This window comes from Larus michahellis, chromosome 9, assembly GCF_964199755.1.
Source record: "Larus michahellis chromosome 9, bLarMic1.1, whole genome shotgun sequence".
Classification (NCBI taxonomy): Eukaryota; Metazoa; Chordata; class Aves; order Charadriiformes; family Laridae; genus Larus; species Larus michahellis.
Window position 1 is genome coordinate 50,958,522 of NC_133904.1, and position 27,931 is coordinate 50,986,452.

At 59.1% G+C, this 27,931-nt stretch overlaps 1 protein-coding gene across 2 annotated transcripts in view; it reads right to left on the reverse strand.

Moving 5' to 3' along the window:
• Nucleotides 1-287: 287 nt before the first annotated feature.
• The window catches only part of MID2 (midline 2), a 117,762-nt gene continuing 90,118 nt past the window's right edge, over nucleotides 288-27,931 (reverse strand). For both annotated transcript variants that reach the window (XM_074601041.1, XM_074601040.1), the window contains exons 4-10: nucleotides 21,798-21,905; nucleotides 16,601-16,749; nucleotides 15,971-16,098; nucleotides 14,812-14,955; nucleotides 9,441-9,602; nucleotides 2,255-2,462; nucleotides 288-943 (exon numbers count right to left, since the gene is read on the reverse strand). In XM_074601041.1, the coding sequence (XP_074457142.1) occupies nucleotides 541-943; nucleotides 2,255-2,462; nucleotides 9,441-9,602; nucleotides 14,812-14,955; nucleotides 15,971-16,098; nucleotides 16,601-16,749; nucleotides 21,798-21,905 (1,302 nt within the window). In that variant the 3' untranslated portion in view covers nucleotides 288-540. The remainder of the gene's footprint in view (nucleotides 944-2,254; nucleotides 2,463-9,440; nucleotides 9,603-14,811; nucleotides 14,956-15,970; nucleotides 16,099-16,600; nucleotides 16,750-21,797; nucleotides 21,906-27,931) is intronic.

The following is a 27,931-nucleotide window of genomic DNA, read 5'->3' on the forward strand; positions in this document are numbered from 1 at the left end:
ATCTGCTGCATCAGAGAAGCTGCTGAACTTCAGCCAAAGCGAACGCCCTCCCCAGGCAGCGATGCTCGGGTCCCACCTGGCTCTCCAGACAAGCTACCAACGGGCTCCAGAAAGCCAACCCCTCCTGCTGCCACCTGCGCCTCATGGGGATGCACGACACGTCCCCTGACCACAGCAGCGCCTCAGAAGGTCACCTGAAAACCCGCCCCAGCCTTTCCAGCCCCCAGGGGAAGACAGAACCATCCAGGGACAACCTGCTTCGGGAGAGATGGGAGCACACCAGCAAGGAGTTGCACAAGCCGCACTCGCACACAAGCGGAGCTCGCCAGCAGGAGTTTATTCTCAGCCGTGGTTAGAGGTTCCTCCTCTCTCCCCTTAAAAAAAATAACTGAGCTGTGTGTGGGAAGGTGCTTGCTGGTTGGAGCGTTACGGCTGCGGGGTGGCTTCGGGCTCGGCTCCGTAGGCTCCCGGTGGCCGACTCCGACACCTGCCTGCCAGCATGGCTGGTGCCCCCACGGGGCACGGCAGGGCGAGGGCAGCCTAGTGACAGGCTTTCATCCCTGATACGTACGGGGACTCCTGGGGCCTGCAGTTACACTCCTGCTGCTCTGGGTAATCTATGAAGTCCGGGGCGGGCAGACCCGAGAGGATCATCAAGGATTTGTTCCAGATGGTGAAGGTGGGACACACCGGTAGGATGAAGGAGACTTCGAAGGTGTGGAGGTGGAGGGAGTTGGCCGGGTCGTAGAAGGAGAGCGCGTTGTTGTCATAATCCAGGAGGACGCCGAGGCGCTTCATCTGCGGGTGGACCTCTACCAGCATCTCCTTGTTGTTGTGCCTCACCACAAAGTTGTTGTTGCAGCGGGAGAAGACCCAAGAGGAGGAGTTCTTCCCGATCCACTCGTTCTTGGGGGCCGACTTGTAAGCCACGCCGATGGCGTACCTGCAGGAGAAGAGAAGCTCCGCTCAGTGACCTCCAGCCTTGGCACGGACAAAGCCCAGCCCCACGGCTGCGGGCACCCCGTGCTTTGAAAGTCCCCCTGAGTGCGGAAGCAGCACGGCAGCAGCTTTACGTGAGCCACTTGCAGAGGCTCAGCTGGGGAAAAGCATCACTCCCTCCCCACACAACCTCCCGCTGCCCCACAGGGCAAGAGGCAGAGGTGACACAGCTGGGCACTTCCAGCAGGAACCCTCCATTCGAGCCCCATGGAATGCTGCCTCCGTCTCCCACGGAGCACAGGGAGGCCTGGCTCTCACCTCCTGCTCTGGCAGCCTCCACCCGTGGAGCCTGGACCAGGGAACAGCCACGAAGCCTCTGCTGAGAGCAATCCCGGCAGAGGAGCCGCTGCGTCCTGGGCTGTGACTGCTCCTGGCGCTCCACCAAGCCTGGTGGCCTTCAGCAGATGCCAGGGTGGCCCAAGGTGGGGACAAAGCTCTGCGTTCCTGCCGGTGGGAGGGAGACATGGACTCGCCCTCCCTGAAGAGAAACAGCTCGTGGCAACGAAGGCAGCAGCTCCCGAGGCAGAGCCAGCCGGCAGCAGCACAGGGTGAGGGAGGGCAAGCGGAGACTGAAGCATCACCCTCTGCTTTGCCCCGCTGTCCCTCTGCCACCACAGGGCAGACATGTATGTCCCTACAAGCAGGGTGACCCACGCTTGGGATGGTTTCTCCTGCCAGCCTGGAATGTTGGGGTATGAATACAGGGTGACACAGAGTGAAGCAGGCGGGGGACAGGCTCCCCCCGAGCTGCCGACCCTCACAAGGGTATTTCAGTAGCTCGCCAGGCCTTTGCAAACCTCCCCTGGAGACATCCCCATCTCCTCACTTAGCCACGGTCCCCCTCGGCGTAGCCTTCCAGCTCAGGCTTCACAGCCACGTCTGGCCCAGCTCAGCGGGACCTCGCACGAGAGGGCACGGGGGGGGACACCGTGCACGGGAAAACCAGCAGGTTTAAAGCTCCCTGGCACCTCTGCCCCGCCGCCGGGGTGAGGTTTGAGCCCTGGCAGGCATCAGCAGGTGAGGGGAAGCTTCACCTTGCAGCCTGACTGGATCGGACCCAAAAGCTTCTCGCAGAGAAGAGAAACTCCTAAACCTCTTGAAAGCCCCAGACACCCAGATTTAAGGTCTCGACCACCTCCCCGCCCATGAGCAGCTCTGCCAAAACCCTGGCCCTTGACCCTGGTGTGTCCCACAACATCTTTGGGGAAATTGGAGGGCTTCTAGGAGAGAGAGGGAAGACAAAGGTGCTGCCTACCAGGTCGAGGATCCCACCACCACCTCCCAGTAGTGGCAGCCGCTGTCGATGAAGACGTTGCCCGCCGCGCCATAGCAGCCTGTCCCACTGAACCTCTCGGGCGTGTGGCTCTTCTTCAAGGAGCTCTCGTCCTTCTCCATCTGCAGCCCGTCGTTGGAGATCTTCAACTTCTTGTGAGCCATCTTGGGGTCGAGCTTAAAAGGCTGACCTGTTAGAACAGGACACGCGGGTTAGGATTTATGTTTGTTACCATCATTGTGTAGGAAACGTCTGCCCCAGGCCCTCTGGACATCCGCCGTGAGCCAAAGACTCCCTCACCAGCCAGGGACACTGGATTACAGATGCCCAGCAGGACACTGAGGCACATCCCTGTGCCTTGTACATCTACTGTCACGGGCTGATCCGTACGCCATCAGCCCCTGGGCTGCTCCCGTGCCCTGTCTGTGCAGCGGCTTCCCCAGCCCCGCTGGAAGGAGAAAGCAGTCACCGCTGCCAGTGCCTGGGGGGCACCCACCACCCCGTCAGCGGGGAGCAGGGGCCAGAGCAGCACCCGCACACTGGGCTCATTCCCCAGCCCGGGAATCACCCACCTTCCTGGACCAAACAGAGGGAAAGGAGGCAAAACTCAAAAATGCAGAGATAAATGCCAGAGGAGAGTGGGCTCTGCCCCCCGGGAGGATGCGGAGCCCAGCGCGGCCGGGCTGGGCAGCAGGGCGCGTCAGGGGCTGGGTCATCCCGGCTGGGGAACCCCCGGGGTCTCCTCATTGTGCATTACCCCCTTCGGATGCCTCATTCCCCATGAGAGCAGCTCCCTCTCGCCCTCTGTTTATGATGCAAAATGTGGCAGAAACAGGGGAATGTCTCCAGGTGATGGAAATGACACTGAAGACGCCGTGGAGATGCACACAAACCAAACCCAGGCAGGGCATGTAGCCTGAATTCCTGAACGGATCCATACTCTATTAGCTGTGATGAGAGTTATATGAGCGCAGGGAAGGGAGAACAGCCCCTTAAGTGCTGGTTTAACAGCTCTGAATCACAGAAGCAGCGCTGCAGCACCGAGCACGTCCCCGCACCCCCATCAGCAGCCGAGCAGACTGCTCCCCGTCGCCCACAGGCTGCTATTACATGTTGTGGGAAGCACGCCCGAGGTTTTCCAGCGCTTCTCCACTGCCAAACAAGGTCTCAGCGCTTGGAGAAGACAGTCTGGGCCGGGCACACGGCGGTGGAAGCAAACGCAAGTCGTCGGGTCCAGCCGGTGTTTCGGGGAGGCTGGAGGGAGGTGTGAGCACGGGGCCAGCCAGCGAGCGCACGCCCCGGGGCTTCCTCCGCAATTAACAGAACCGGGTTTGATGGATTTTGCAGATCCTTAATGCTGGCTTGAAACCCAACTGCAATTCCTTTGTAACGTTACCAGCACGCAGAAAGCCAAGCTGCTTCCTAACTGACACAGGCTGGCTGTCCTGCTGGCTTTGATAGAGCCCTCCTGAAGATCTGCAAGGGCAGGGAGCATCTGCCCCCCCCCCCCAATAACCCCTCTCTTTCGGGCACCAGCTGCCAGCTAAGCTGAGCGCTAAGGATTTCCCTGGAAGGCTCCAATTTTTGGTGCCACGCAGCCTCGCCACCCAACTAACCCTCACCGGCTCCCTGTGCGAGCAGGGACACGGGTGGGGACGGGGTCAGGAAAATACTTGCAAACACGGACTTATTCCGCCTGGAGGGTCAGGGGGCTGGGTGCACCTTCTGCTGGGGCTGCTCGGGGGAAGCTCTGCCAGCAATGCCCAGGTGATGCCCAGCCAAGACCCCAAGGTGTTGTAAAGAAGCAAATTGAGTTCTGGTGGGTTTTTGTTGCTGTGAGTTTTCCCGCAAGATACAGTAAACAGCACAGAGGTACCAGAAAGGATTTCTATAGGGTTTTGTCCACCTTAGCACAAAGCAAACTGAAGGGGCAGCTGCAGCAAAACACCTTAAATAAGCGCTTGCAAGTTAAAAACCAGGCTTTGGTACCTGGCCGGGGGGAAGGAGCTGCCGGCAGCCCCTGCGCTGCACAGAGCTGTGCTCTCCTACGGACGCCGGGGCTGGGCGAGGAGAAGCGCCGCCGGGCTCTGCCGTGCTGTGGTTTCCAACCGGGGCCTGGAACTGCCGCAGCATCAGCTCCGGCACGGCCGGAGAGCTTAACCCCCCGCCGCAGCTCACCCGCGCCGCTCTCTGAGACCCGGTGGTAGCACGTGTTGGTGTTCCTCGGAGCCCAATTTGCTCGATAATTGAGTTGAGAGGCCTGAAAGCAAAGCTGCAAATTGGGAGTGACCCCCGCCCCTTTCCTCCAGCTATTTTAATATTTCTGTAGCTATCTTTTTCTGGTCGTAATGCGAGGAGACAAGCTCTGAGGAAGTGAGATATAAAAATACTCGGCTCCGTCAGCAGAGAGACAGTCACAGCCCTTTTCACGAAGACGACCCCTTTTTAAGGTCAGTGTGAGCAACTGGAGTCCAGCCCTTGTCGCTGGTTTGTGCTGGCACATCCTGGCCCAGGGGCACGGGTACCATCTGCGGACGGTGTGCTGCGATGGGCAAGACGGGCGTTAAAAGCCCGCAGGCTGGGCTGCAAAATCTCGCTGGGGACAGAGGGCATTTCAGAGGACGCTCTCATCTGACCCCTTCCCAAAATACCACCCTGGCGCTGGGAAACAACGAGGATTTCACGGCCTCCCAATGGTCCCGATCCCCAGCCCGTCATCCCGGCTGCCTTCGCAGCTGCCTGCACCACACACCCCCGACGATGCTGCGCTGCACGAGGCGGGTGACGGGAGGATGCCGGAGGATTCCTGGCCTGAGGACGGCATGGCTGGAGAAGCAGAGGTGCCCTGACTTGGGGGGCAGCGGGGGAGCCCAGCCGGGCGAGGGGGCTGCCCCACGGCAGGGGGATGCTGGCAGCACACAGCAGCCCCCGCAGCGTGCGGGCAGCACAGACCAGAGGAGAAGGGAGAGGAGAGCACTGCGGCTTGCACGGGCAAGGGAAGGCAAAGCAAGAGGAAAGAATTGCTGTGTGCTGCTGGGCGGGACGGAGATGCTGGAGTGCCAGCCAGGCTCCCCCCATTGCTGCTCTGCAATGTCCCTGGGGGGTTCGGCGGCACGAGACAGCATGGGCAGAGCAGCCGTCACGCACTCCCTGCCCAAAGCCTCCCGCACCTTCCCCTTTGCTGCCGGGTTTCTGCACCTCTCCAGCCCCCCCAGCCCGGCCTGGCAGTGGGCGAGTTACGGCGGTTCCTCCCATCGGTTTTCATTAACAGAACCATCCTGGGCCGGTCACTCAGATAACTTCTATCTCGCAAATGCAGCTTGCTGGAATATTCCCTACAGCCTTTTGCTGGTTCATCCCTGCACGGGGCTTGCGAGACGTGGGAACCGGGCCAGCTGCAGGGCTGGACATGGCAAGCTGCACCCGCCAGGGTGTTTATCAGCTTAATTGCGCTTCCCTTCCCTGCGACGTCCCGAGCGTGCAGTGTTGGAGCAGAGGAAATCCTGGCTGGCCTTGGCTATGCGGGAGCAAAGAGGGAGGAGGGGGCAGTGACGGTGCCGCTGGGAAAATGCTGAAGGTTAATTAGGCAGGTGAGCGTGTGCCGGGAACGGCGATGGGCAGGGGGGAGGTGCTGGCTGCTGGGACCCGCACCCCTCGTCTGCGGGACTCCCGGTGTCTGCCCAGCTCCCCAGACCTCAGCGGGCTCCTGCCACCCCCGAGACGAGCAGACGCTCCGGCTCTGGACGCCCCCATCCGCCCCTGGCTGCCGGTGCCTGGGGGAGGGCGGCGCAGAGGCAGGAGCACACGAGGCTCCCGCACCCTGGGAGCAGACAGGAATGGGTACTTTTCTGTCTACCTCGGCAGTAATTTGTCTGCAAGACGAGGGCTGTTAATGGGGCAGATACACTGTCAGATTTTCTTTTCTTGTTGCATCATGGAAGGAATCAGTTCTGGTGAAGCTCAGCAGGTCCTGCTAGCCGTGCCAGCTCCGGCCTGTCACAAAAGCCACCCAGAGGGACAGCCAAGACGGGGCTGCCTGTTGGTCTACATGAGAGCTACAGAAACAACTGGACCGAGATCCCCCGGGCGCAAGAGACAACCTCCAAGTCCAGCTGACGGGACGAGGAGCAGCAAACAGCAAACCCCTCCACCGGGCGGCACCGTGCGGCGGCTCCCTGTGCGCCCTGCGAGGACAAGGGGACAGGGCAGACAGACGGTGACCGCATTTGGCTGGAAGCACGCTGCTGAGGGAAAGGCAGGGATGGAAACGCACTCCTGCTCTCAAGAAATGCTCTCTGTCCTTGGTTGCAGATGTCCACCACACACAGCAGAAGAGCAAACCCGGCCGCAGTGACACACCGCCAGCCCTTCTTGCTTTTCTCTTCTTCCTCTCTGCCCGCAGCAGCAACGTCCCTACCCTGACCAGCCATCTCAGATGCCACCTGCGCCTCATATGCAGAAGTTCCCAGGTACAAAACCTGCTGGCCCTGTGGTCCTGTAGCTGCACCATCAGCCTGGTCCACAAGCCCCCCGGCAGCTGCCCCGCGGTCAGAAGGAGACGAGCTGGAGAAGGCTGTGGGGCACGGGACGCCTCCCAGAGCACGCTTCCCAGCAGTGACTACTGTCCTCCCATCAGACATCACCTCAAGGAAGCAAAGCTGCAGAACCGCTGAGTTGTCGAGTCGCAGGAAAGCAATAAATCCATCTAAATCTATGAATCTTCCAACAGACGTCCTGCTGGGCTGCCTGCTGAGGGACCATCCCGCTCCTTAGAAAGCATCTGCACACACCCGGTCCTGACATTACCAGGGCCCTCGGAGACCATCGCTCAGGCGGCAACGCTGTGCTGCAGCACCCCCCGATAGATCCGGCGGCGGGTGTGAGACACCCCGTACAACCCAGGAGGTCTCACGAGAGATGCACAAATCAGGAAGAGACAGAACCATGAGTGAGAATAAGCCCGGTCTGCGACGGTCAAGGCAAGGACCATAAAAACCACCTTCGCTGCACTTTATTTACTACCAGAGCTGGGGCTGTCCCTGTATTCTGGCACTTTTATCCACTTTTGGACACTCGCAAATAAATAAGACCCACTAAGGCCCAGACTCAGCAAAGGGAGGTTTCTCTCTGTTGCTAAACCAAAACTATTCTCCCAAGCCCTTCCCCTGGGGCAGTTCGGGAGCACAGATTTAGTGCCAGCACTGACAGCACTGACGCTGCAGAAATTGATACGTGTCCTGACACTGACCTGCTGGCGATGAAGGAATCTCTCCAAACATCACTTCTTTGAAGAAAGAGGGCTGTGAAATATGTTAATTGACCCATCTCCTTCTCGAGCTGCTGACATTTCCACCAAGGTTACAGCAGCGGAGAGGCGTGTGCCATGTTCTGATCGCCCACCGGAGAAGGAGAAAGCCCTGTCGCCACGTAGGGACAAACAGGCGGGAGGAGGGGCCGCGAGGACGCGCTGGGGGAGCAGCACGATGCGGCAGCACCTCAGCCGGCACCCCCCACCCAGGAGCATGAACACCCCAAAGGAGCCCTCGGACAGCGAGGCTGGCCATGGAAAGAACATATAGAAATATACATTATATACACATATATTGCTAAATCGAACATTCAGAAATTTCCCTAAGCGCTTTCCATGGGCTGCAGATGTGTGCTGAGAAAGTGGCCAAGAGGAACGCGTGCCCATGGGACGCCATGTCCCTCTCCCTCCCACCGCCCGAGCAGGGACACCGGGATGGGCTCCTCGGTCACTGGCTCCTGGGAAAGGAGGTCCCGGCCCAGGCAGAACTGCCGTCACACGCCGTGGTTTGTGCAGTGTGAGACCTGAGGTGTGCAGGGAGCTGCTGCAGGCACAGCCCTGCAACAGGGGGAGGTCAAAACCCACTTGGGCTCTAATTTCCACTACTCAACGGGTTCATCCCCAGGGAGGAGCCCCCAGCGGCGTGCCGGCGGCGCTGATGGCGGACGCTCCATTGAGAATATGAGAGTAATCCCGGTCCTGTGGGAGCTGCGGCCGCAGGCGAGCGCCCTCGCTCCCCCCGTGCCACGCCAGCGCCCTGGGCTCCCGCGTCTCCGGAGCACGGGGAAGCACTTAAAAACAGCAACCGCAGGAGGGACGTGTTTTTAATAAACAAGGCAGAATTGGATTGGAGTTTGTTTCTCGGCAGCTCCCCGCCAGCCCCACTGCTACACCGCCCGTATGTAATCTCATTTGGTTTAGAGCCGCACAAAGAAAACGGGGAGGTGGAGGCGATAAATCACCTTGAAAGCCTCGTCAAGGCAGGAGCGACTGCGGCGTCGGGAGAGGAAGGAGAAGGGAGGGCTGGGCTCGTGGGCACGGGCAGGGACGGCCTCGGAGAGACGCAGAGACACGGCCATGGAGCTGGCAGCTGCGGGCAGAACCCTGAGAGACGACTGATTTTCTCCCTTAACATTTCACTCTGTCTCCCCGTTGACGTCCCCCCGGCAGTGTGTCCAACGGCCCCGCCGTGTTTGCTGCCCTTCGAGGGGAAAAGGCTTCCCCACTCCCACTGCAAACCCAGAACCTCCCTCCTTGCCAGGACCAGGTCGGCTCTGCTGCCCTCTGGTTTTTGATGGACTCTCACTTTGATTTCCCGAAACACATTTAACCCCCCTTGGCCATCCCTGGGGCAATGGGAAGCGCGAGCTCCTCTCTGCTCTGCGCGTGGCTGCAGAGCCCATCACCACCACGCAGACACCTTTGCTCCTTATGGTCCCCCCAGGCCCGCAGCCCTCTGTGGGCAAAGCCAGGCACAAGCACACAATTGCCCCGGGACTCCACGCACTGGTCTCAAAAAGCCCAGTGATGTAAATCGACCAGAAAGATGGATCTTCGCCATCTCCTAAAATCCCAGCCATCCCAGGGACCCGCAGGGACGGGCACCGAGGGGAGCAGAGAGCTGACGGGAGCCCCAGGCACGGTGCGTGGCGGCAGGAGACCATCCCTGGAGGCGGGGAAGGAGCTGAGACACCGAGTAAGACGGGCACGTTAAATAATTTAAACCACCCGGGGGTCTCCATCACGCTGCCAGCAGCTGTGGGCTCGCGGGGAGCGGCTCAGCCGTACCCCCCCAGACCCGAGCGCCCACGAAGCTGCTCTCCCCCCTCCATCAGCGCGCGGCGAGCAGCGGGCACCTACTGTTGGTCTTGAGCCGGGCGGGCTCGCTGTTCCGGCTGCCCGCCTGGTTTATGGCCTTGACGAGGAAGATGTAGCGGGTGCCGCTCTGGAGCCCGTGGACGGTGTAGTGGTTCTGCTTGATGTTGGGGACGATCATCCAGCTGTCCATGGAGTTGTAGAGACCTGCGGGACAGGAGAGGGGGGACAGATTTATTCAGAGGAAGGGACAGAACACAAAGAGCACGTGCTGCTCACACAGAGCTCACCGACCACGCGTCCCGCAGGCTGATTTACCGCCTGCCTGTGAGTTAAGAGCACCTGCAGGAGAATTTCCACAGACGATGAACCCCAGCAACTCAAAGAGCTTTCTTTACTCTCACGCGAAGGCAATGCTCGGCAAGGCACAAGCCAGGGCTGGGGTGCTGGCATCTCAAGATGCCGCTGTGGGAAGCGATGGGGAAAGGGTGCAGAGAAAGGGGAATTCCACCGGCGGCATCTCCCAGCCAGGGCAGACGGCGCAGACGGCACAGGCAGCTGCCGGCGATGCCGCTGTCACCCTCCCTCGTTTCTCTGCTCCTATGGGACACCCTCCCTGCTGCTCCGGGCGCTGCAATACACAACACCGGTGGAAGGACAGACACGTCTGCGCCCTAATCCTGCCCCTGCCCAGCACACAGTGCCCCGGGGGAAGGCAATAATCCATGTCCAAGGCGTGCTGACGCTCCTGCTCCCTGTGCAGACTGGTCTGCAAAGCGCTTCAGAGAAAATTACAGCCCCCAGCAAAGGGAGAGGGATCCGGACGCTTGGAGAACATTCAGGGGCCTAAACTCTTTCTGTAAATGGAAAGGAATTAAGAGCTCAAAGACCTCGGGGGCACAAGGCCCTGGGGCTGCCAGAGTGGCAGGGCCTGGCCCGTGGTGTTGTATCTGCGGTGGGACGACACAGCGCCCGGGGCAGGAGGGCAGCACCAAGGGGCGCCACAGATGCCACGACGGCCACCGGCATGGCTGGGGTGGGAATGGCCCGCAGATGGCACAGCATGGCTGAGAGGGGAATGGCCCGCAGATGGCACAGGTCCCGGGGGCAGCCAGCACCAGGGAAAGGATGATGCGGGTTTCGGGAGCCACCTCCAGTGCAGGCACCAGGGGCCGGGGACAGCCCAGGGCCCGGCACAGCAGCTCTGGGCTCCCGGAAAAGGGCTCGGGACAGCTGTCGCCACACGGGGCTGCTGTTCTAAGCCGAAAGAAGGGAATGGAGGAGGCTCAGAAGCAGCAGCCGGAGGCTACTGGGATCCAGCGGGTGGCAAGGGGACAGGCAAGGAGCGGGCTGCGTGGCGGGGGTGGCGGCAGCAGGGCCTGAGCCTCATCGCCAGCACACACGTGCAGGGCTGGAGGCAGGAGCCCGAACACGCTCCAACCTCCTCTTTCAGGGCTGACATCGGGGTGTTTATTTACCTCCGGTGGCTCGCTCAGCCCGAGGACAAGGGCAGGTTGCAGCCATTGTCAGCCTGGTTTTGGTTTAAAATACACGTGGAAGTGGCCTAGGGGAGCAGAGCAATGCTATTTGAAGTAGAAAATAAAACAGATGTGATACCGACTGCGTCCCAGAGGCAGAGCTGCTTTCATGGGAGCACACGGCTTCCAGCCCAGCTCCGGTAAGTGCTGTCTCCTGCAGACAAGGACCAGCTTTGGATCCTTCAGCCCCAAGGACAAGGTGGCTGAGAGATGGCTGACGGTCTGAGAGTGATTTGGCCTCCCAAGCAGGTTTCTTTCCCAAAACAAGAAGGGGTTGGCCTTGAAGACTGAGAGCTTCTATCCTTGCCAAAGCTTAAAAAAATCCTTTTTATTGCAGCTTTCAACATCCATAAAAATGTCCGACTCCTGCCGAGCTCTTGGCTTTAAAGGGAGCGTGAAGAGATGGTTTGCACAGGCCAACTGTGTGCTCTTTGCAAAGGTATTTCCTTTCCCGGGAAGCCTCCGCGGGCCCCGTGAGCCCCAGCCCGCGATTTCCAGTGTCTCCTCATGCACGAGTTCAGCCAGGACTCAAACGCTCCCAGCACCCAGACCTGACCGTGTTGTTTCAAGTGACAATCTATTATTCATTTTCTCCTCTGAGATGTTAACCGATGATTTCTTTACTCCTTCTGTGAAGAGCTACTGAGGATGGCCAAGGAGGATGCTCCTGACGTGCCTCTCCGGGCGTCCTTCCAGAGCTGCCCTTGCTGTTCCTCACCCCTGCGGCTTCCCCCGCCCCACCGGACCCACACAGCCCCCAAAAGTCCCCGAAGGCCCCTGAAGGTGGGCAGGGGACTCGCTCCCAGCCCCGCCGTGGACTGGAGTCCAAGCCACGTGCCCAGACTGGCGTTGGGGGAGAGGTGTGAGCCAGACCCTTCCCTGAGGGCAGCGGGGGAAATCCTGGTTAGAGAAGGAAAAACTCCTTCCAGCTGAGGGTGGGGAAGCACGGGAGCAGCGCCCCGAGAGCTGGGCACGCTCCACCCTTGGAGGCGGTCAATGCCCCGAGAAACCCACCCAAGGTTGAAGCCAGCCCGGCTTACGCAGGGCCGGTGCGAAGCCCTTCAGGCGTCCCTGCCCACCGGAACACCTCGGGGACACCAGCACGGCCCACTCCCCTCAGCTGGCAAGCGCAGGGCAGACGGAGGCTGATGGCCATCTAAGAACGGTGCCAAAGAGGTCGCTGAGCTTGCCCAGGCTCTCGGAGACGAGCAAAACGCTGGAGAGGACACGTTGAGGCTGGGGGAGGAGAGGACTGAGCAGGGAAATGGAGCTGCTGTAGCTCCGAGTACCCGCAGCCAACCTCGGAGCGCCAGGAAAGAAACCCCCTATTTTCCAGGAGGGCAAAGGCCGGGGCTGCGGCTTTTATCAGCTTTGAGAGGCGCAAGCGGTAACTTTCCCTGGCAGCTTCCTGCGTATTTTAAAGTGCACTTAACAGCCTTCCCGTGCCGTGACACCGCGCTCCCAGCACCCGTGTCCTGCTGACCAGGGAGATAAACCCACAGCGGCCCAGAAACTCCCTGGGCGCGTTTTGTCAGCACTCCCTACAGCCGCAAGCACTACTAAGGGAAACCAGGAATAAAACTTTCTTTGCAGGAGCCATGCTGTGGGGATGCTGTGCTCTTCCAAAGCGCTGCTTCAGGACGGACAAACTGGGAGCTATAGTTTTGTTCTCCCACTAAAACATCCATATTTTTTTCTTGTATGAAACAAGCAGTTTCCCTGGACTCTTTCCTACAACCCAGCCCATAAATTAACTTCCCTCCAGAACGCAAACCCCCTCCAATTTTAGGAAAAAGGCAGTGTTACCAGAAATCATAACAGGTACATATTTCTGATGCCTCGAGGACACGCCGGGCACCCGAAGGAATAAATCCCTGCTGCTGAGACTGGCAAACAGTCCTTGGCTTTGTGGCTGAACGGCTCTTCTCTCTGCACCTCTGTGGAAACTTGGACAACCCCCTTTGCTGCCAGGACAACCAAACCAGCTCTTTCTTTTTCGAAAAAAGATAAACCTTCCTGACAACGAGGAAGACTACATGGCTCCTGCAGATGTGACATGTCTGTCCCCAGGGGCACAGGGCGGGTCACGGTTTCCAGCCACGGCTTTTTCAACCTGCAGTTTGCCAGCTCTCCCTAATGATAAGCCACGGTGCTAAAGAGCTGGGTCTGAGTCTCTTCCCATCAACTCATGGGTGGTGGGGAGGAAATCGCCATCCCTGAAGGGATTGAAAGGCCGGGCAGACGTGGTGCTGAGGGACATGGGGTAGTGGGGGACTTGGCGGTGTTGGGTTGATGGTTGGACTCGATGATCTGAAAGGTCCCTTCCAACCCAGACAATTCTATGATTCTATTCTATGAAATTCAATAGACATTTAGCGCATTCCCTTAGTTTTAATCCCCAGGCAATTTCTGGCTCATTGTATCTTCAAGCCTTCGGCTGATGATACATTCAGGATGTCTGATGAACTCTGCCTGGCTAATATCAGAGCAAAACTCCAGCCCCGCTGTCAGGCGGGGTGGGTGCAGCCCCCCGACTCTTGGCACAGCTGCAGGCATGGAGCTGCCCGCGGCACCTCAGCTCTGCCGTGCACCGAGCTGTTTTGCACCCTCCGGCCACGTTTGGCCTCGGCCGAGGCTGCGAGGGGCTTTCGGAATCTCCCAGGCACAAACCCCTCGACTCACGCAGCTGCCGCGGGGCAGCGGAACACCAGAGCCCCCGCACATGGACGGGACACCCTTGGAGGACAACTCTGGGTTTCAAGCTCTGATCTTTGGAAGAGCAGCAGGAGGTCACTGGGACAAATGATGCTTTGCCAGCGCTGCTCCACCTCCCCCCAGCTTGCAGCAGGTCTCTCCCACCACCCCTTTCTCCCCTCGTCGCTTCTGCTCCCTTCGTTGCCTTCACTGCTGCTGTTCTCCCTCGCAGGCAGCCGCAGGACCGGGGGCAGAGTGCATCCCTTCAAAGTCACCATAATCACAAGCTCGCTTTCTCCTGTTTGCTCCGGTCGAACACACACCACGGCTCCGAGGGCGCCTCGCAAACAACCAGCCACCCATTGCATGGGTGTCTCTGGGTCCCACCACTTCCCCAAACGCTGGAGCCAGCTGTTAAATACACCATTAAAATATTTGTAATATTAAAAACCCCATAACTACCATAGTCTTCATCAAATTATTATTCTTATTAGGAAGAAATTGTTTGCTATGAGGGTGGTGAGCCCCTGGCCCAGGCTGCCCAGAGAAGCTGTGGCTGCCCCATCCCTGGAGGGGTTCAAGGCCAGGTTGGCCGGGGCTTGGAGCAACCTGGGCTGGTGGGAGGTGTCCCTGCCCAGGGCAGGGGGTGCCACTGGGTGGCCTTTAAGGTCCCTTCCCACCCAAACCCTTCTGTGATTCTATGAAATATGAAATATCCATGAGGGAGCTTTGCATCGAAGAGGTTGCTGTCCTGACCTTGTGACAACCCTGGAGGCAGGTTCAGCCCTCTAAAACTGTTTTCAAGCTGCCCCGTTGCACTAGAAGATATCACGGCGTGGAAAATGCACTGAGCACCACACAGTCCCCAGAGCCCAGGCTCTCCCAGAGGAGCTGGATGCTGCGACCTGCGCTGCAGGTTCCTTGCTGTACCCAAGGGATTTGGTACCACCACAGACCCATCAGAGCCCTCCTCGCTCCTCTAATCCCATTCCTGCCAAGCAAATTTGTGGTGGAGTGGAAAAATAATTGGGTACGGCAGTTATTTCCAGGAAAAATTACCTGGAGACATGCCTCAATATTGTTATGGCGGGTATACAAATGAATTATCAGCCCAGAGAGCAGTGCCTTTTTCTTCCCGAACCGGAGCACGATCCCCCAAGCCCATCTGGCACGCAGCGACTTACTGATGAAGTTGGCTTGGCCGGTGAAGATGGTGTACTGCAGCTCGTAGGAGCTGACGCTGAACTCGTCCTCCGAGATCCAGTGGACAGTGATGGTGTCGTGGGAGGCCGTGCAAAGCTCCTCCCGCACAGACGGCGGGTTCGGCGCTGCGGGAGATCACAGGTAACACATTTCCATAAGTTTGTGCTTTCTTTTCTTAATATACCTAGGGCTTGTTTGCTCCCTTAAGGACAGGGACGGGCTTGTGTGGGGAGCAGAGTCTCTGGACACAAACAACTGTCTCATTTTATCTGTCAATGCTTTTCCTGCTTAACTGAATTTTTTACTGTGACAACAAAATATTCAGGGGCCAGTGCGTTTTCAGGCCTGCCAGAACGAGGGGTTTCCACTGCTGCCCCGTCAGGTCTGACACCCCCACCCTCAAACAAGCCAAGAGGCCACTTCAAAATTTCTCAGCACGGGTTATGGAATAAGTTATTTTGTCCCATAACTGTTGTGGACACAACGTTTGTTGTTAATCTTTCATTGCAAGCTGATCTGCTTCGCGATGAAGAAGATCGGATTTGGGTGAGTAACGATGTCCCCACATCTCTGGAGCTTTCCTCCCTCCCCTGGTTTTCCAGCAGCCACCCATCGCCATGGGGCAGCTCCTGGACCCCGCCATGGCCCCGGCCAAGAGCCGCACCGAGCCTGAGCTCCGGCCACCACGACAGCCCCAGGGGCCCTGCGAGGTCTCTGCCCTCAGGAGTTCATAATTTAGCACCAAGAAACCCACAAAAAGGGCAGCAGAAAGGAAATGCTAAAGCACGCAGTGCATAAGAAGTACAAGAATTGGTTAATTTACCATTCCCTCCCTGCAATTTGCTCTCTCGGATCCTTTTGGGCGTCAGCCTCCTCCCTGGGTCCTGAAGACCATCATTTTTGACCTGCTTTCTCACTTTCCCACCTGCCCCCCAGGAGAGGCAGAGTGCAAGCAGGAGGAGAGGGACGTGTCACTGTCCTGGTGACAGCGGGGCCTCTGCTCAGCCACTGCCAACAGGGCACTTTTTACCGGCGAGAATGAGCAGGAACCTGGGTGGCTTTAAAACCCTCCTCGGGCGCAGGGGAAGGGGCTGCGGGGAAGACACGGGGTGCAGAGGGGGAGCACAACCCGACACTCACCGGTCAGGTAGTCCAGCCCCTCCAGCAGCTTCTTTTCTCTGGAAAAATCTAAAGCGAAGTTTTCAAAGGCGTCATTAAAATTGATATCTGGTATCAGAACTTGAGAGGATGCGGTTGCCATGGCGACCCTGAAAGAACAGAAGAGAGCATCAATACGCACCAGGGCGCGTGTCGCTCCCGACACCCAGCAGTGGCGAGTGGGGGATGAAAAGGGTGCAAGCAGCGGTGACATTACACGCCGCCGGGAAACCGGCTTGCACGACTAACCACTGCTGCTGCCCCAGGAGGGTGGCCCGGCCGGGGGACAAGTCCCCCAGGGAGGTGGGGGGGGCTCCATCCCAGGGAGTCCCAGCCCCGACTGCCCCAGAGCTCCCTTTGCATTGGCATTTCCACCACTCCCCCCGCAGGGAAGGACGTTTGCCCCCACAGTAGATGTTCAGCTTCGTTAGGACTTGCCACGCAACTCCTGTCTGGTGAGGGACTGGACCGGGGCCACCCCTGAGCCCGGGGTTCATGGGAGGGCAGCTCGCTGCAAGGGGGAGGACGGGGAGTCCCTGGGCAGGGAGCCGCGACCAGGGCACCGCTCCAGCGACATCCCATCGGCGTCCCGGGCCGAGCACGCCAGCCCACCTCTCGGCCACGTTCCTGGCTGTCTGCAGGAACCGCGCGTGGTCGTTCTCCTTCAGGATGTGCTCCGCCTGGTTGATGAGCACCGTCGAGCGCTCGAGGCACTGCCGGCAGTTGGCGACCTGCTGGGCCAGCTTCCGCAGCTTCATCACCTGCGAGAGGAGCAGAGGGAAGCAAAGGTGCTCAGGAACAAGCACGTAGCCTGAAAAAGTACAGAGGAATCCCCATCCTAAGCCAGGGGCTGCTCAGGGCAAGGAAGGAGCGGTGAAATGGCACATAAATGCCCGGTAAGCTCTGGGGAGGGAGAGCAGCAATGCACTTTCCGTGTTAAATTTTGCTTGCAGGTGGGAAAGCCCCAGGGAAAAGCCCCCGCGCTGCTCAAGGGGTCCCACGTGCGATCGGCACAGGAGAGCGAGGCATCCTCTCCCCGCTCCTCCCGTGCAAACCAACGCCATCCCCGGTGCCGGCTCCCAGGGGATCTCCCGGGGGAGGAGCGCTCCTGCAGAGCAACCCAGCACGGGGCAAGGAAACCTCATCGGGCTCAGCCCCCGCAGAGCTGCTGGAAAACATCACATTTGCAGCCACGAATCGTTCGGCAATGAGAGGTGAGGGGCTGCAGTGAGACGGGACAGGAGAGTAACCCACAGCACAGAGAAGCGGGAGCTGAAACGCCAGCTCAGGCACCAGCTTGCACCCAAAAATAGGGCACGTGGCTTGAAGGGGCTCTGGTTCATCCACACCAGGGTCCGCGGGTCCCCCACAGCCCCTGCGGGGCGCCAGGGCGCAGGGCTCTGCCGTGGCCGGTGGAAACAGACCTGGCCCAGCCACCGTCCAAAGGGGACACGAGGTGACTCCAGGGAAAAGCCCCTCTGACACTTGGGTCCTTTCCCCCGCATTTACCGATGGCTCAAGGCAGCACTGAACACGCCATAAAGGAATAGAACAGGTTTGGTGGCATCTCTTCTCTCTTCTGCAAAGTACCGGTGCTCAGCAGCAGTGAGGGGGCAAAGACACCAGAAGAAACGCTAGTTCTTAGGCAAAATCTCTGTGTCTCAGGGGAACGCTGTGCTGGAGCACTAGGAAAAGCCCCTTTGAAACTTCCACCTCCTCCATGCAGCCAGGGCGAAGCTCATGGAAAGGCAGGCACAAGCTGGTCATCCCTGAAGCTGCTCATGGATTGCAACGGTCATGTTTTTGTAGGTCTACTGAATTAAAGGCCTACGGCTCTGACAACAAAATCATCACGAGATGTGACCCCCTTCTTTCCCTTCTGTCTCTACATGAACACACACACACACACACACGCATGTGCAGCCACCCCCCGCATCACCCAGGTAAACCTGTACCTGGGGCTGATGCCGGCAGCACCCAGGGAGCAGGGATGGAGCAGGGACGGAGCAGGGATGGCACCATGCGGGACAGAGAGGGCTGGGAACCCAGAAGCGACGGGGACCCCTCACAGACCAGGCAGCTTCATGCTGGACATGGGGGAACCGGGCTGTCAGCCAGGAGTAGAGCAGGTCAGAGGGAAAAGGGAGGTGACAGAGGAGATGAGAGATTTTTGGGGTATTTTTCCTGCCCAGCTGGGAGCCCAGGGGAGCTCAGGAAAGCCTGGCGCTGGAGATGGCTGAGGTCAATACCCTGTGTTTAAAGCCCGCTGTACCGTTGCTCTGCCTGACGCCTTGCTGGTGCCAGAGACAATATTTTGCTTCAGGAGGAGCAGACCGGGGTCCTCCATCGGCACCAGCAGAGACACAGAAGAAAGGAGGTGAAGCAGCACACAGGGAATTGCACTGACAGCCAAGCTGGAAGTAACTCTGTATCTGAAAAAGCATCTTGAGAGGGGCAACAAGGCACTTGCTAATGAAATATAAATTCCCACTGCCCTGTTCCTGCATGCATCTGCAGCGGAGGGCTCCACAGACACCCAGGGGAGGGGAAAGCAAATTTCAGCAGATGGAGGTGGGCTGGGAATGCCTGAAACAGCAGATTCCGAAATGATAAATCCCACCTCGGCTCCCTGCCCTGTGCTCTGCAGCCACATCCCACACGGGGCTCTCCTGAACGGCATCGCACAAACGGACCTTACAACGGAACGAGGGGTTCTCCAGGCGTGCGCCTGCGGCACCAACCAGAGGAACACCATCTCCTCTACCTTATTTTGCAGACGTTTGCAACCAAGCATCGTGCCGGACTCACCCTGGGAGAATGCAAGGGCATTTAGAGATTTAGCCGCGTCCTCTCCGCTCCCAGCCCACCTCCGAAGTCGTACAGCTCGTCTGCAGCCTTCAGATTATTGCCTTGCCTCCTCTTTTTAACGAGGGAGTGGGGCACTTCGCGAGCCTGGTGAAGCTGCGGTGACAGCGGCTCCCGGAGCCCCGCACGTGGCAGCTCCTCTCTCGCTGCCCCGCAGCACGTCGTCAGTCCCCCCCACCATCCGCGGTTTGAAAATCCATCGGGAGCAAGAGCAGGAGCTCCCGGAGGTGACGGGAGGCTGCTCGAGCTGCTCTTCCGAGGTGTCAGCACTGTCACTGCACTTACAATCAAGCAGCGTGCTAATCCCCCGGCTGACAGCAGGGCCCTGCTCCCCGCGCACGGCTGTGGGCGCCCTGCCGCAGCCCCCGCACCTCTGCGGGAGCTCAAAATAGACAAGACCAAGGGTGAAAAGCCAACAGGTGAGCTCCAAGCCCCTCAAGCCAAGATGACTTTCCATTGCCCCCAACACCTAAGGGTTTCCATTGCACCCTGCGACATGGCTGGCTGCCCGCTGACGGAGCCCCGTGGGACCAGCACGGCACCCACCCAACTGCAGCCGCTCCAGTGCCGCCACGGAGCAGCACAGAAACACCAAATGGTTTGGGTGGGAAGGGACCTTAAAGGCCACCCAGTGGCACCCCCTGCCCTGGGCAGGGACACCTCCCACCAGCCCAGGTTGCTCCAAGCCCCGTCCAACCTGGCCTTGAACCCCTCCAGGGATGGGGCAGCCACAGCATCCCAGTTGGACACCACGCCGGGCTGCTGGCGTGCCCGGCCCCGGCTCTCCTCGGCCATGTCCCTGCGAGGACGCAGCCTGCGGCGCTGGTCCCCAGCAGAGCCTCCGCCGTGGCCACGGGAGAAGGAGGTGCAGATGCCCTGGCCTGGGGCCAGCCGGCCGGGCTGTGACACCGGCTCCTGCAGTGTCCTGGGCAGGTGACGTGGCGCTGGCAGCCGCCGTCCGGATCCGCGCCCTGCAGAGAGCTCTTCAGGGCAGCCCAGCTGCCTCTCCTCTCCCCGCTCCTCCGCTCCCATCCGCCCTCATGATTTTCGCTGCCTCCTGGGTCCTTCCCACATATCGGCATCGCCTCGGTGCCACAGTCGCCACAGGGTGCTGCCCAGTCCCATGGGCACGGGTATCACATCTCCATCTCAGCTACCAAAGTGCTCCTGCGACGGAGCAGCCCGTTCCTCCCAGGACCACACTCTGGCTGGAGACAAACTGCCGCCTCGGCATTTTTGCCTCCACGGATTGTCCTTCTCAGGCCCAGGGCTGTCACTCTTTCCAACGCTGTGCAATCAGGCTGCTCCACGCATCCGCCGGGCCATTTGTCAGGAAAAGCAGCCCAGAACAAATGGAAAACCAAATGGCAATTCAGCAGGAAAGCAGTATTTCTCGCCCTGCAGTCGGAGCGCTTCAAACCAGCCGCAGTCTCCGGCGCTTCCTCCTTTCTTTTGTGTTTGGGGCTTTTTAAACTCTCCAGTGTTTGCAGCCAGGGCTCCCCGGAATGGCTGCTTCCCATTCCCACTGGAAATCATTGCTCAGAGGTGTCGAAAGTAGCGGAGGAAACCTGCCCAGTCAGCATCGGGGGCTACGGGGGGGCACTGCAGTGCTGCAAACCCACACATTTCCGTCTCCAGCCCCATTTCACCGGCAAAGAGGCTTATTCCAGTGTCCAGGTGACTTTGGGAACCAAACCCAGTCCCCTGCCCGGTACCGCCAGTACCGCCATCCCCACTCCCATCTCCCGCTGGTGTGGTGCTGGGTTTGCAGCTCCGTGGGCACAAGCCTGCCGCTCCTACCCTGGCGGTTCCCAAGCAGCTGAGCGCTGCTGCTGCTGACGGTTTTGGGCACTAATCGGGGCCTCTCTCCTCTACCCAGCTGCCAATTTGTAGGCAAATAACATCTCTGAGCCTCCCAGCTCCCTGCCAAGTACGGCTGAAACTGGACAACATGGTCAAAAGACGTTAGGGGAGAGGGTGGGAAGTGAGAGGCAGACAGACAGATGGACCAGCAGAAGGCACCGTTACATAAAATATGTTCCCTGAAGTGGCTGGGATAAAAGCAGGAGTTTTGAAGCTTTGCTCTCGCCGAGGGTGTCCGAAAGTCGTGCTGCTGGGCTCTCTTGCGTATGCACGCACGCACGCACGCACGCAGCGCAACCCGCTCCCAAACCTTTGCCTGCAAAAATAATCTGTATGTGGGGCGATGCCGCTGCCCGGCTTAGCTATCGGCACGGTGACGGGCACGGAGCTGGGCCCTGAGGCGCGCTCGGGCTCTGAAAGAACGGCAAAGGGCTCGCGCGCACACGCTGCAAACTCCCGTGGGCACCGCGCAGAGCGACAGCCGATGCCTCCAGCCTCTCCCCATGCCACGGAAACACCGGGAAAGGCCAGAACACCTGGAACTGCTGGAGGAGGGGTCCAAACACACCCCCAAAGAAAAGGGCGAGAAACCAGCTCACCTATGGCTCCGCTGCAATGCAGAACGCAGAGCCTCTCCTTTATCTGCAGTGCAGGGCTCGGGCGGCCCTACAGTATTAATTCTACGTTATTATATTAGCACCGCAGAGTTAGGAAAGCCCTGAGGAAGCTGTCTGGACTGATCCAAGCAACTGCACCAATTTGTCACGCTGATCAACACGCCGTCCCTCCTCCGGCCATGTCAAGCCCACGCCTTGTCCTCAGCAGAAGAGCCCTGGGGACAGCAGCAGCGAGGGACAGCGGGACTGGCACGCCGTTTGGGGTGACGGAGATGAAGCTGTGGGCACCGGTGGCTGCCCAGAGCAATTCCTTCACGGGCAAGGCAACGTGCGTGGCTAGCAGCCCCTCTGCGTGTGGCTGGGCCATCCCAGCATCGCGGGCTGCCGAGCGGCTGGGCTGTGCCCGCAGAGGGAGGGCAGGCCCTGCCGCGGCCACCCCAGGGGCAGGAGCCAGCCCCCCTTACCTTCGTCTCCTTGATCTTGACGGCAATGACCTGCTTGCGCTGGCGGATGATCTCCATGAGCTCGTCGCACTCCTCCATCAGCTTGGCCTCGTGCATGGCCGTGTTCACCTGGCAGGAACAGCAGGACACCCCGTTAGGAGGGACACGCTGGCCCCCGCGCCCGCCAGCCCCGCGGCTCTCCTGGTCACACCGGGGGAGATGCAGTACACATCCTCCATGCCGGGCCTGGCTCTGCCGGCTGCCGGGGCTGAGCCGGGCAGAAACACCAGCTGGCTCGCCTGCGGCCACTGCCATTGCAGCTGCAGGAAGGAAAAAGGCCATAGAGAGGTGTGAATTCCTCCCTGCTGCACGTCCGGGGTGGCTTGTGGGGCACACACTCCTTCACAGGTACCCTATTGATTCTATTAAATCTCTTTATATTTCAGCCCTCAGGTTTCTTTATGTTTTTTCCCCGATTCCCCTTCCCAGGTGGGGAGGGGTCATCGGGTGAGAGAATAATTGTCTAACGGACAATAAATTGTTGTGGGTTCCTCAAACCACAGCAGGTGCCAGTGCCGACACCGCGCAGGGACGCTCAGGGATCTCGCCACCCCCCTTCCCGGGGCAGGCTGTGTGTTTTGGGGTGCTCTGCACAGCCACAGCTGCGGCTGCTCCCAGGGGACCCCCATCCTGCCCTGGGCTGGGGGGCAGCAGGAGGTCGCCCAGCCCCAGCCCCAGCTTCCAGCAAAACTCACGGCTCCCCCTGGCACCTACACCGGGGCAGTGCCCGTGTGCTAATTAAAGCAAAAAGAGGTTTAAAAATGAATGAGGGCGCCCTGCCTGGGAGAGCCAGGGTGGCTGTGACTTCAAAGCATCTGCAAGAGCGAGCGGAAGTGCGCGGCGCGGGCAGCGGGAGGGAGCGCAGGCAGTGTCCACAGCGGCTGCGAAGGGCCGTCGGGAAGCGCCGTGTGGGGTCTCCATGGAAGGGCTGAGCCAGGCCAAGGCAGCAACAACCATGGGCAACTTGGGCTGTGGTAGCCGCCTCGCCTCTGTACTGGTCACAGCCCGCCCCGAGCTCTGCAGCACCAGGGCCCCGGGGAGGAAAAATCTCCCCCTCCCGGTGCTGGAGGCTGCTCCAGGGCTCCAGGGGCTCCAGCACCTCCTGGGAGGCGGCTCTCAGCCCCCAGAGCAGGGAAGCCGGGCACGCCATGCCAGCTGGCAGGCAGCCCCAGGCTCCACGGACACCCCCGTGACCCGTGTTCTCAGCCCCCGCACAGCTTCCAGCGCCTGCTGTCACCGAGCACCCCTCGGGACCCTCTCTTTGAGCAAAGCCTTTTACAAATAGCCATCTTCCCCCTCGAAAAAACAACAAAGTACCAGATGCTGCTGCCACATTTCTTCATAGTGCAAGGGTTTGGCAGGTTGCGAGCCCAGACCGTAATAAATCTTTAAGCTTTCTCCAGCTCAAGACAAGTTTCTTACTGCGCTTGCAGTTCAATTCCTAAACTGGGGCAGCATCCCCTAATGGATTTTGCTCTGGGCTCACGACGAGGGGAGCCTGGTGATGCTCAGACCCACAGTCTCCTCCCTACACCATCCCCTCCCCGCCGCGGGTCCCAAGGCGAGACACGCAGCTTCGGCTGGACCGGCCCCGGCGGAGTAAGGGAGCGAGCATCAAACAGCACTTTCATCATCACGGCCCTTTCCAGCCTGCTGCTGATATTCCTCCCTCCCCGACCTCATTCCCGGTATTTACGGTTCAGTGGCAAAGACACACAGCCCACCACACCACCAGTTCCTCCCCCCTGCCCCCCAGCACCGCTGCGCCGAGGGGAGGGACCTGGGCCAGGAGATGAGACCTCGCGTGGACCCGGGCACCCGAGTCAGTCCCAGGGCGGGACTGAAGACGACACAATCAGACTGGCCAGAGCATCCCAAAAGTCACCCTCAGGTCTCATGGGCTATTGCAAACGCCTTGGAGACGACCAGGCCTCTTCCAGAGCACATCTGGACGGGAGGAGGTGACACGGTGTCAGCCCCAGGAGGCAGAAGGAAACGGTCCTTCTTTCTCCAAAAAATGCTGCGCGTGTCCTGCTTAATTTAGGCTAATTAATCCCTGCTGGACCCACTTTTCAGGCTTCAAATACACAGTTGGTTTTGTTGTTTCAAAGCTGGAAGGAAAGGCATGCAAAGAGCGCAGTGAAAGCACGGGCAGAGGTTCCCGTCCTCTGTCTCCAGGCAAGACCAGCGTCCCTGGGGGACGGACAGGAAAGGGGGACACACTCTGCAGGCGGGGAACTGTGCCCCGTCTCTTCAGTCAAACAGTGGACTGGAGGACGTAAGCAGTTTCCTTCATTTGGCACTCTCAAAGCTCTGTGAAACAGCGGGGACGTCTGAAGGCAGCCCAGAGTTAAACACATTTGAGACAAGATCTTTTTTTAAAGCCAGCCGGCAGATTACGCAACGCTGAAGTGGGAGACAGCCGATGGCCTGCGAAGATAACGCTGCTGGGGAAAAACAGTCGATAATCGTCCAAGTCTGCTCAAGGCAGCAGAGGGGGGAAGCAGCCGCAGGGTTTGGAGCCGGCAGCGATCTGTGCCGGCGGCAGCAGAGGTGACCCCAAAGCGCCAGCACCCCAAAGCGCCAGCAGAGCACGGCGGTGGGATTTCAGACCAAAACGGCTCTGCTGGCAAAAGCCCTGGCTCAGACACAGTTATTTGGATGAACTAGTTCCCAGGTAAATGCTGCATTTCACAGAATCACAGAATCTTCAGAGTTGGAAGGGACATCTAGAGATCATCTAGTCCCACTCCCCCGCTAAAGCAGGACTGCCCAGAGCGCATCACTCAGGGCTGCGTCCAGGCGAGTCTTGAAAGTCTCCAGAGAAGGGGACGCCACAACCTCCCTGGGCAGGGCTCTGTCACCCTCACCGTAAAGACGTTTTTCCGTGTATTTGATCGGAACTTCCTATGTTCCAGCTTTTGCCCGTTGCCCCTCGTCCTGTCACTGGGAACCATTGAAAAGAGTCTGGCACCATCCTCCTTCAACCCACCCTTTAGATACTTGTCAACATTCATAAGGTCTCCCCTCAGCCTTCTCTTCTCCAGGCTAAAGAGTCCCAGCTCTCTCAGCCTTTCCTCATAAGGGAGATTCTCCAGTCCCTCCATCATCTTAGTTGCCCTACGCTGGACTCGCTCCAGTAGTTCCCTGTCCCTCTTGAACTGGGGAGCCCAAAACTGGACGCAGTGTTCCAGTTGTGGTTTCACCAGTGCAGAGTAGAGGGGGAGAATGACCTCCTTCGACCTACTGGCCACACTCTTCCCTGTGCAGCCCAGGATTCCATTGGCCTTTTTGGCAACAAGGGCACATTGTTGGCTCATGGATAATTTACTGTCTACCAGGACCCCCAGATCCTTCTCCTCAGAACTACTTCCCAGCAGGTCCACCCCTAACCTATACTGGTGCTTAGCATTCTTCCTCCCCAAAGAGGAGGTGAATTTGGGGGTGAAGACTCAGCTACAAGCGTAGGAGAGCTGGGCATGGGGGGAGCTTTTAGCCATAAGAAGGGGGTGGAGGGAAAATACTTGACGCTTCCCCTTTTGGGGGGAAATGTGCTAGGGACAATGCAGCCCTACAATAAAAAGCAAATGGTAAAACTCAGACCTGGAAAGAGCTTGTGCTGCAGCTCGCGGAGGGACGAGGAACATCCTCTCAGCCTGAGGCGTGATTCACGCTCAGACAAACCTCCTCCTCCGCTCCCAGGCGGCAGGAACCCAGCTCTGAGACGGAGCAGAGCACCCAATCCCACCCCCACCGCTCTCACCCCAAAACCACCAACAGGCTCCTGAGTACGCAGCGAGGCAGCCGTGCCCCAGGGGACACGCACTGCCTTCCACCATGGCCAGCCCCGCGTGGCAGAGGGCCACCAGCCCACCCTGCCAGCGCATCCACACGGGCAGCATCTCCTACTGCCCTCCCTGCTGGGGACATCGGGGTGGGTGCCACCTCTGCTGCCCACCCTGCTGTTCTACAGACTCAGCTTCTTTGTAGGGTCGCTACCTGCTCTCTTTGGTCCACATTTCGGTCATGGTTGCAGGATTGGTTCCCCTCGCCCTCTCTCAGCAGCAGCCTCCCACGTACCCACTGCACTGGGAGTCACCCCTCGCAGGGCCAGCGGAGGCTGGGTGGCTTGGGGACACCTCGGCCCCCTTCTCCGGAGCGCCTCCCTTCGCACCTCAGGGCGCTGGTGGCACAGTTTGCCGGGCATAACGCGGGACTCACGCTGGACAGGACTGGATGGGCAGGGAACGCTGGGATCGCGTGTGTCCACCTATATGCAATGTCCACAAATAGCCCCAAAGCAAAGCCCCCTGCATTCGGGCTCACGGAGAAGTGCAGAGGGGCAGAGATATTTTCTACTTCACACTTTGAGGTACTCTCTGAAAAGGTGTCTCTGAAGGGCAGGACTGCATATTTAGTAAGGCTGAGAAATGCATTTCAACTGTTATTTTAAGCAGAATGACTGACAAAGCTGAAAACTCCTAAACTATGAAGAAAATGACAGTTTAGAGGTCTGAAACTTCCAGAATCAGAAAGAAATACCAAATAGCTTTCGATTCATCCCGGATCAGTTCGTTAAGATGCTGGAGCAGGACTCAGAGGAGGAGGAGGAGGTTTGGTAGGACATCCATATGCATCCCTGCTCCATCCCCAGTGGGGTCTTGGAGTCAAAGCGTGACCTGTAAGAGCAGTGAGTGCCGGTGACTGTCACCAGGGCTCTGCAAGGACGTTCTGGCTCCTTCTCTGCCTGCAGGACATCCATTTGCTCTCTATTTTGCCATAGTCACTCCAAACCTGCTTAGCCCTCTGGGAAGACGCAGCCCAGGACAGACACCTCTGACAAAAGCCATTCCTACCCCAGAGCCAGAAGTCCCTCTGCCCACCAGCACACGCCGGCAGCCGGAGAAGCAGGATGAGCGAGAGGGGAGCATCGGCGCAGCCCCGCTCAGGAAGGCCAGCAACGCTGCAAAACCCAGGTGGGGGTTTCTGCTCCTTATTTCGGCATGAAAACTCAGGGGGTGTCTCTGCTCCCCCCTCCTCGCACACTGTGCTGCATCCAACAGTGGCCCGAGCTGCTGGCGGCACTGCTGGCACTCTCAGAAAGGGGGCTGGCACTCTTTTCCTCTCTCCAGACCATCAGAGCAGCAACAAGGACCTTATTTAGTGAGCAAAGAACGAAATGCTGACGCTGCCTGCGGGAAACAGTGGGGTTAGGAGGTTCCTGGCCTGAGCCCCGGCCGCTCTCCGAGCTGGGGATGGGGATGAACAAGCTGCAGGTCCCTGTGCAAACACATCCCCGTGTGCCCGCTATGGGGAACGGCTCGGGCAGCATCCCTGCATCCCTGCATCCCTGCCGGCTGCTCGGCCACGGGGCAGCACGAGGCAGCCGCAGGGCTCGCGTCCCCCTGCAAGGGCTGGAGCGAGTCGAGGCGAAGCAGAGAGCCGCCGTGTTTGCTCAGGCACTGGCAAAGCCCCCGAACCCACGGCAGCGACCCCCACAGCAGCCGGCTGGTTTTATTCTCTGGGAAGGTGTTGGTTCAAGGAACCACTGCTCAATTTAGCAACCAAAAAAATCAATAGCCCATTAAGAAGAAACTAATTGTGACAGTTTCTCACCATGTATCACTTCGTTAAACAAAGCCGCAAATTAATTTGCTATTAATTGGTATGTGCACTCTGAAACAACAGTAAGGCATTAACTGCCTTCTTCCTCTTGCATGTTTTCCAGGGAGTGCGTCGCCGCTGAACTCCTGACTCCGGAGCCGCGGCCAAGAGGCAGCGTCAGGCTGCTGGCACCGCTCGCACAAACACTGCCCTCGCCACGCAAACAAAAGACGCCTGATTGCGCACCGGGAACACAAAGAGTTTTATAGATCAAGTGGTCAAAGCAGCAAGGTCAGCAGAGTGCCTTTCTGCAGCAGGATTAAAGGTGATCTCTTCCTCCCGCGCTTGCTGTAATCCCCTCTACAAAGCCCTTCCCACTTGCTGCTGGCTTAAGCCCCAGCGCTGCCGTTCTGCAGACAGAGGGGCTCGGGCGGGGAGATCGCAATCGCCATCTCCGACAGCAGGAAGGATGCAGGGAGGCAGCATGCGGG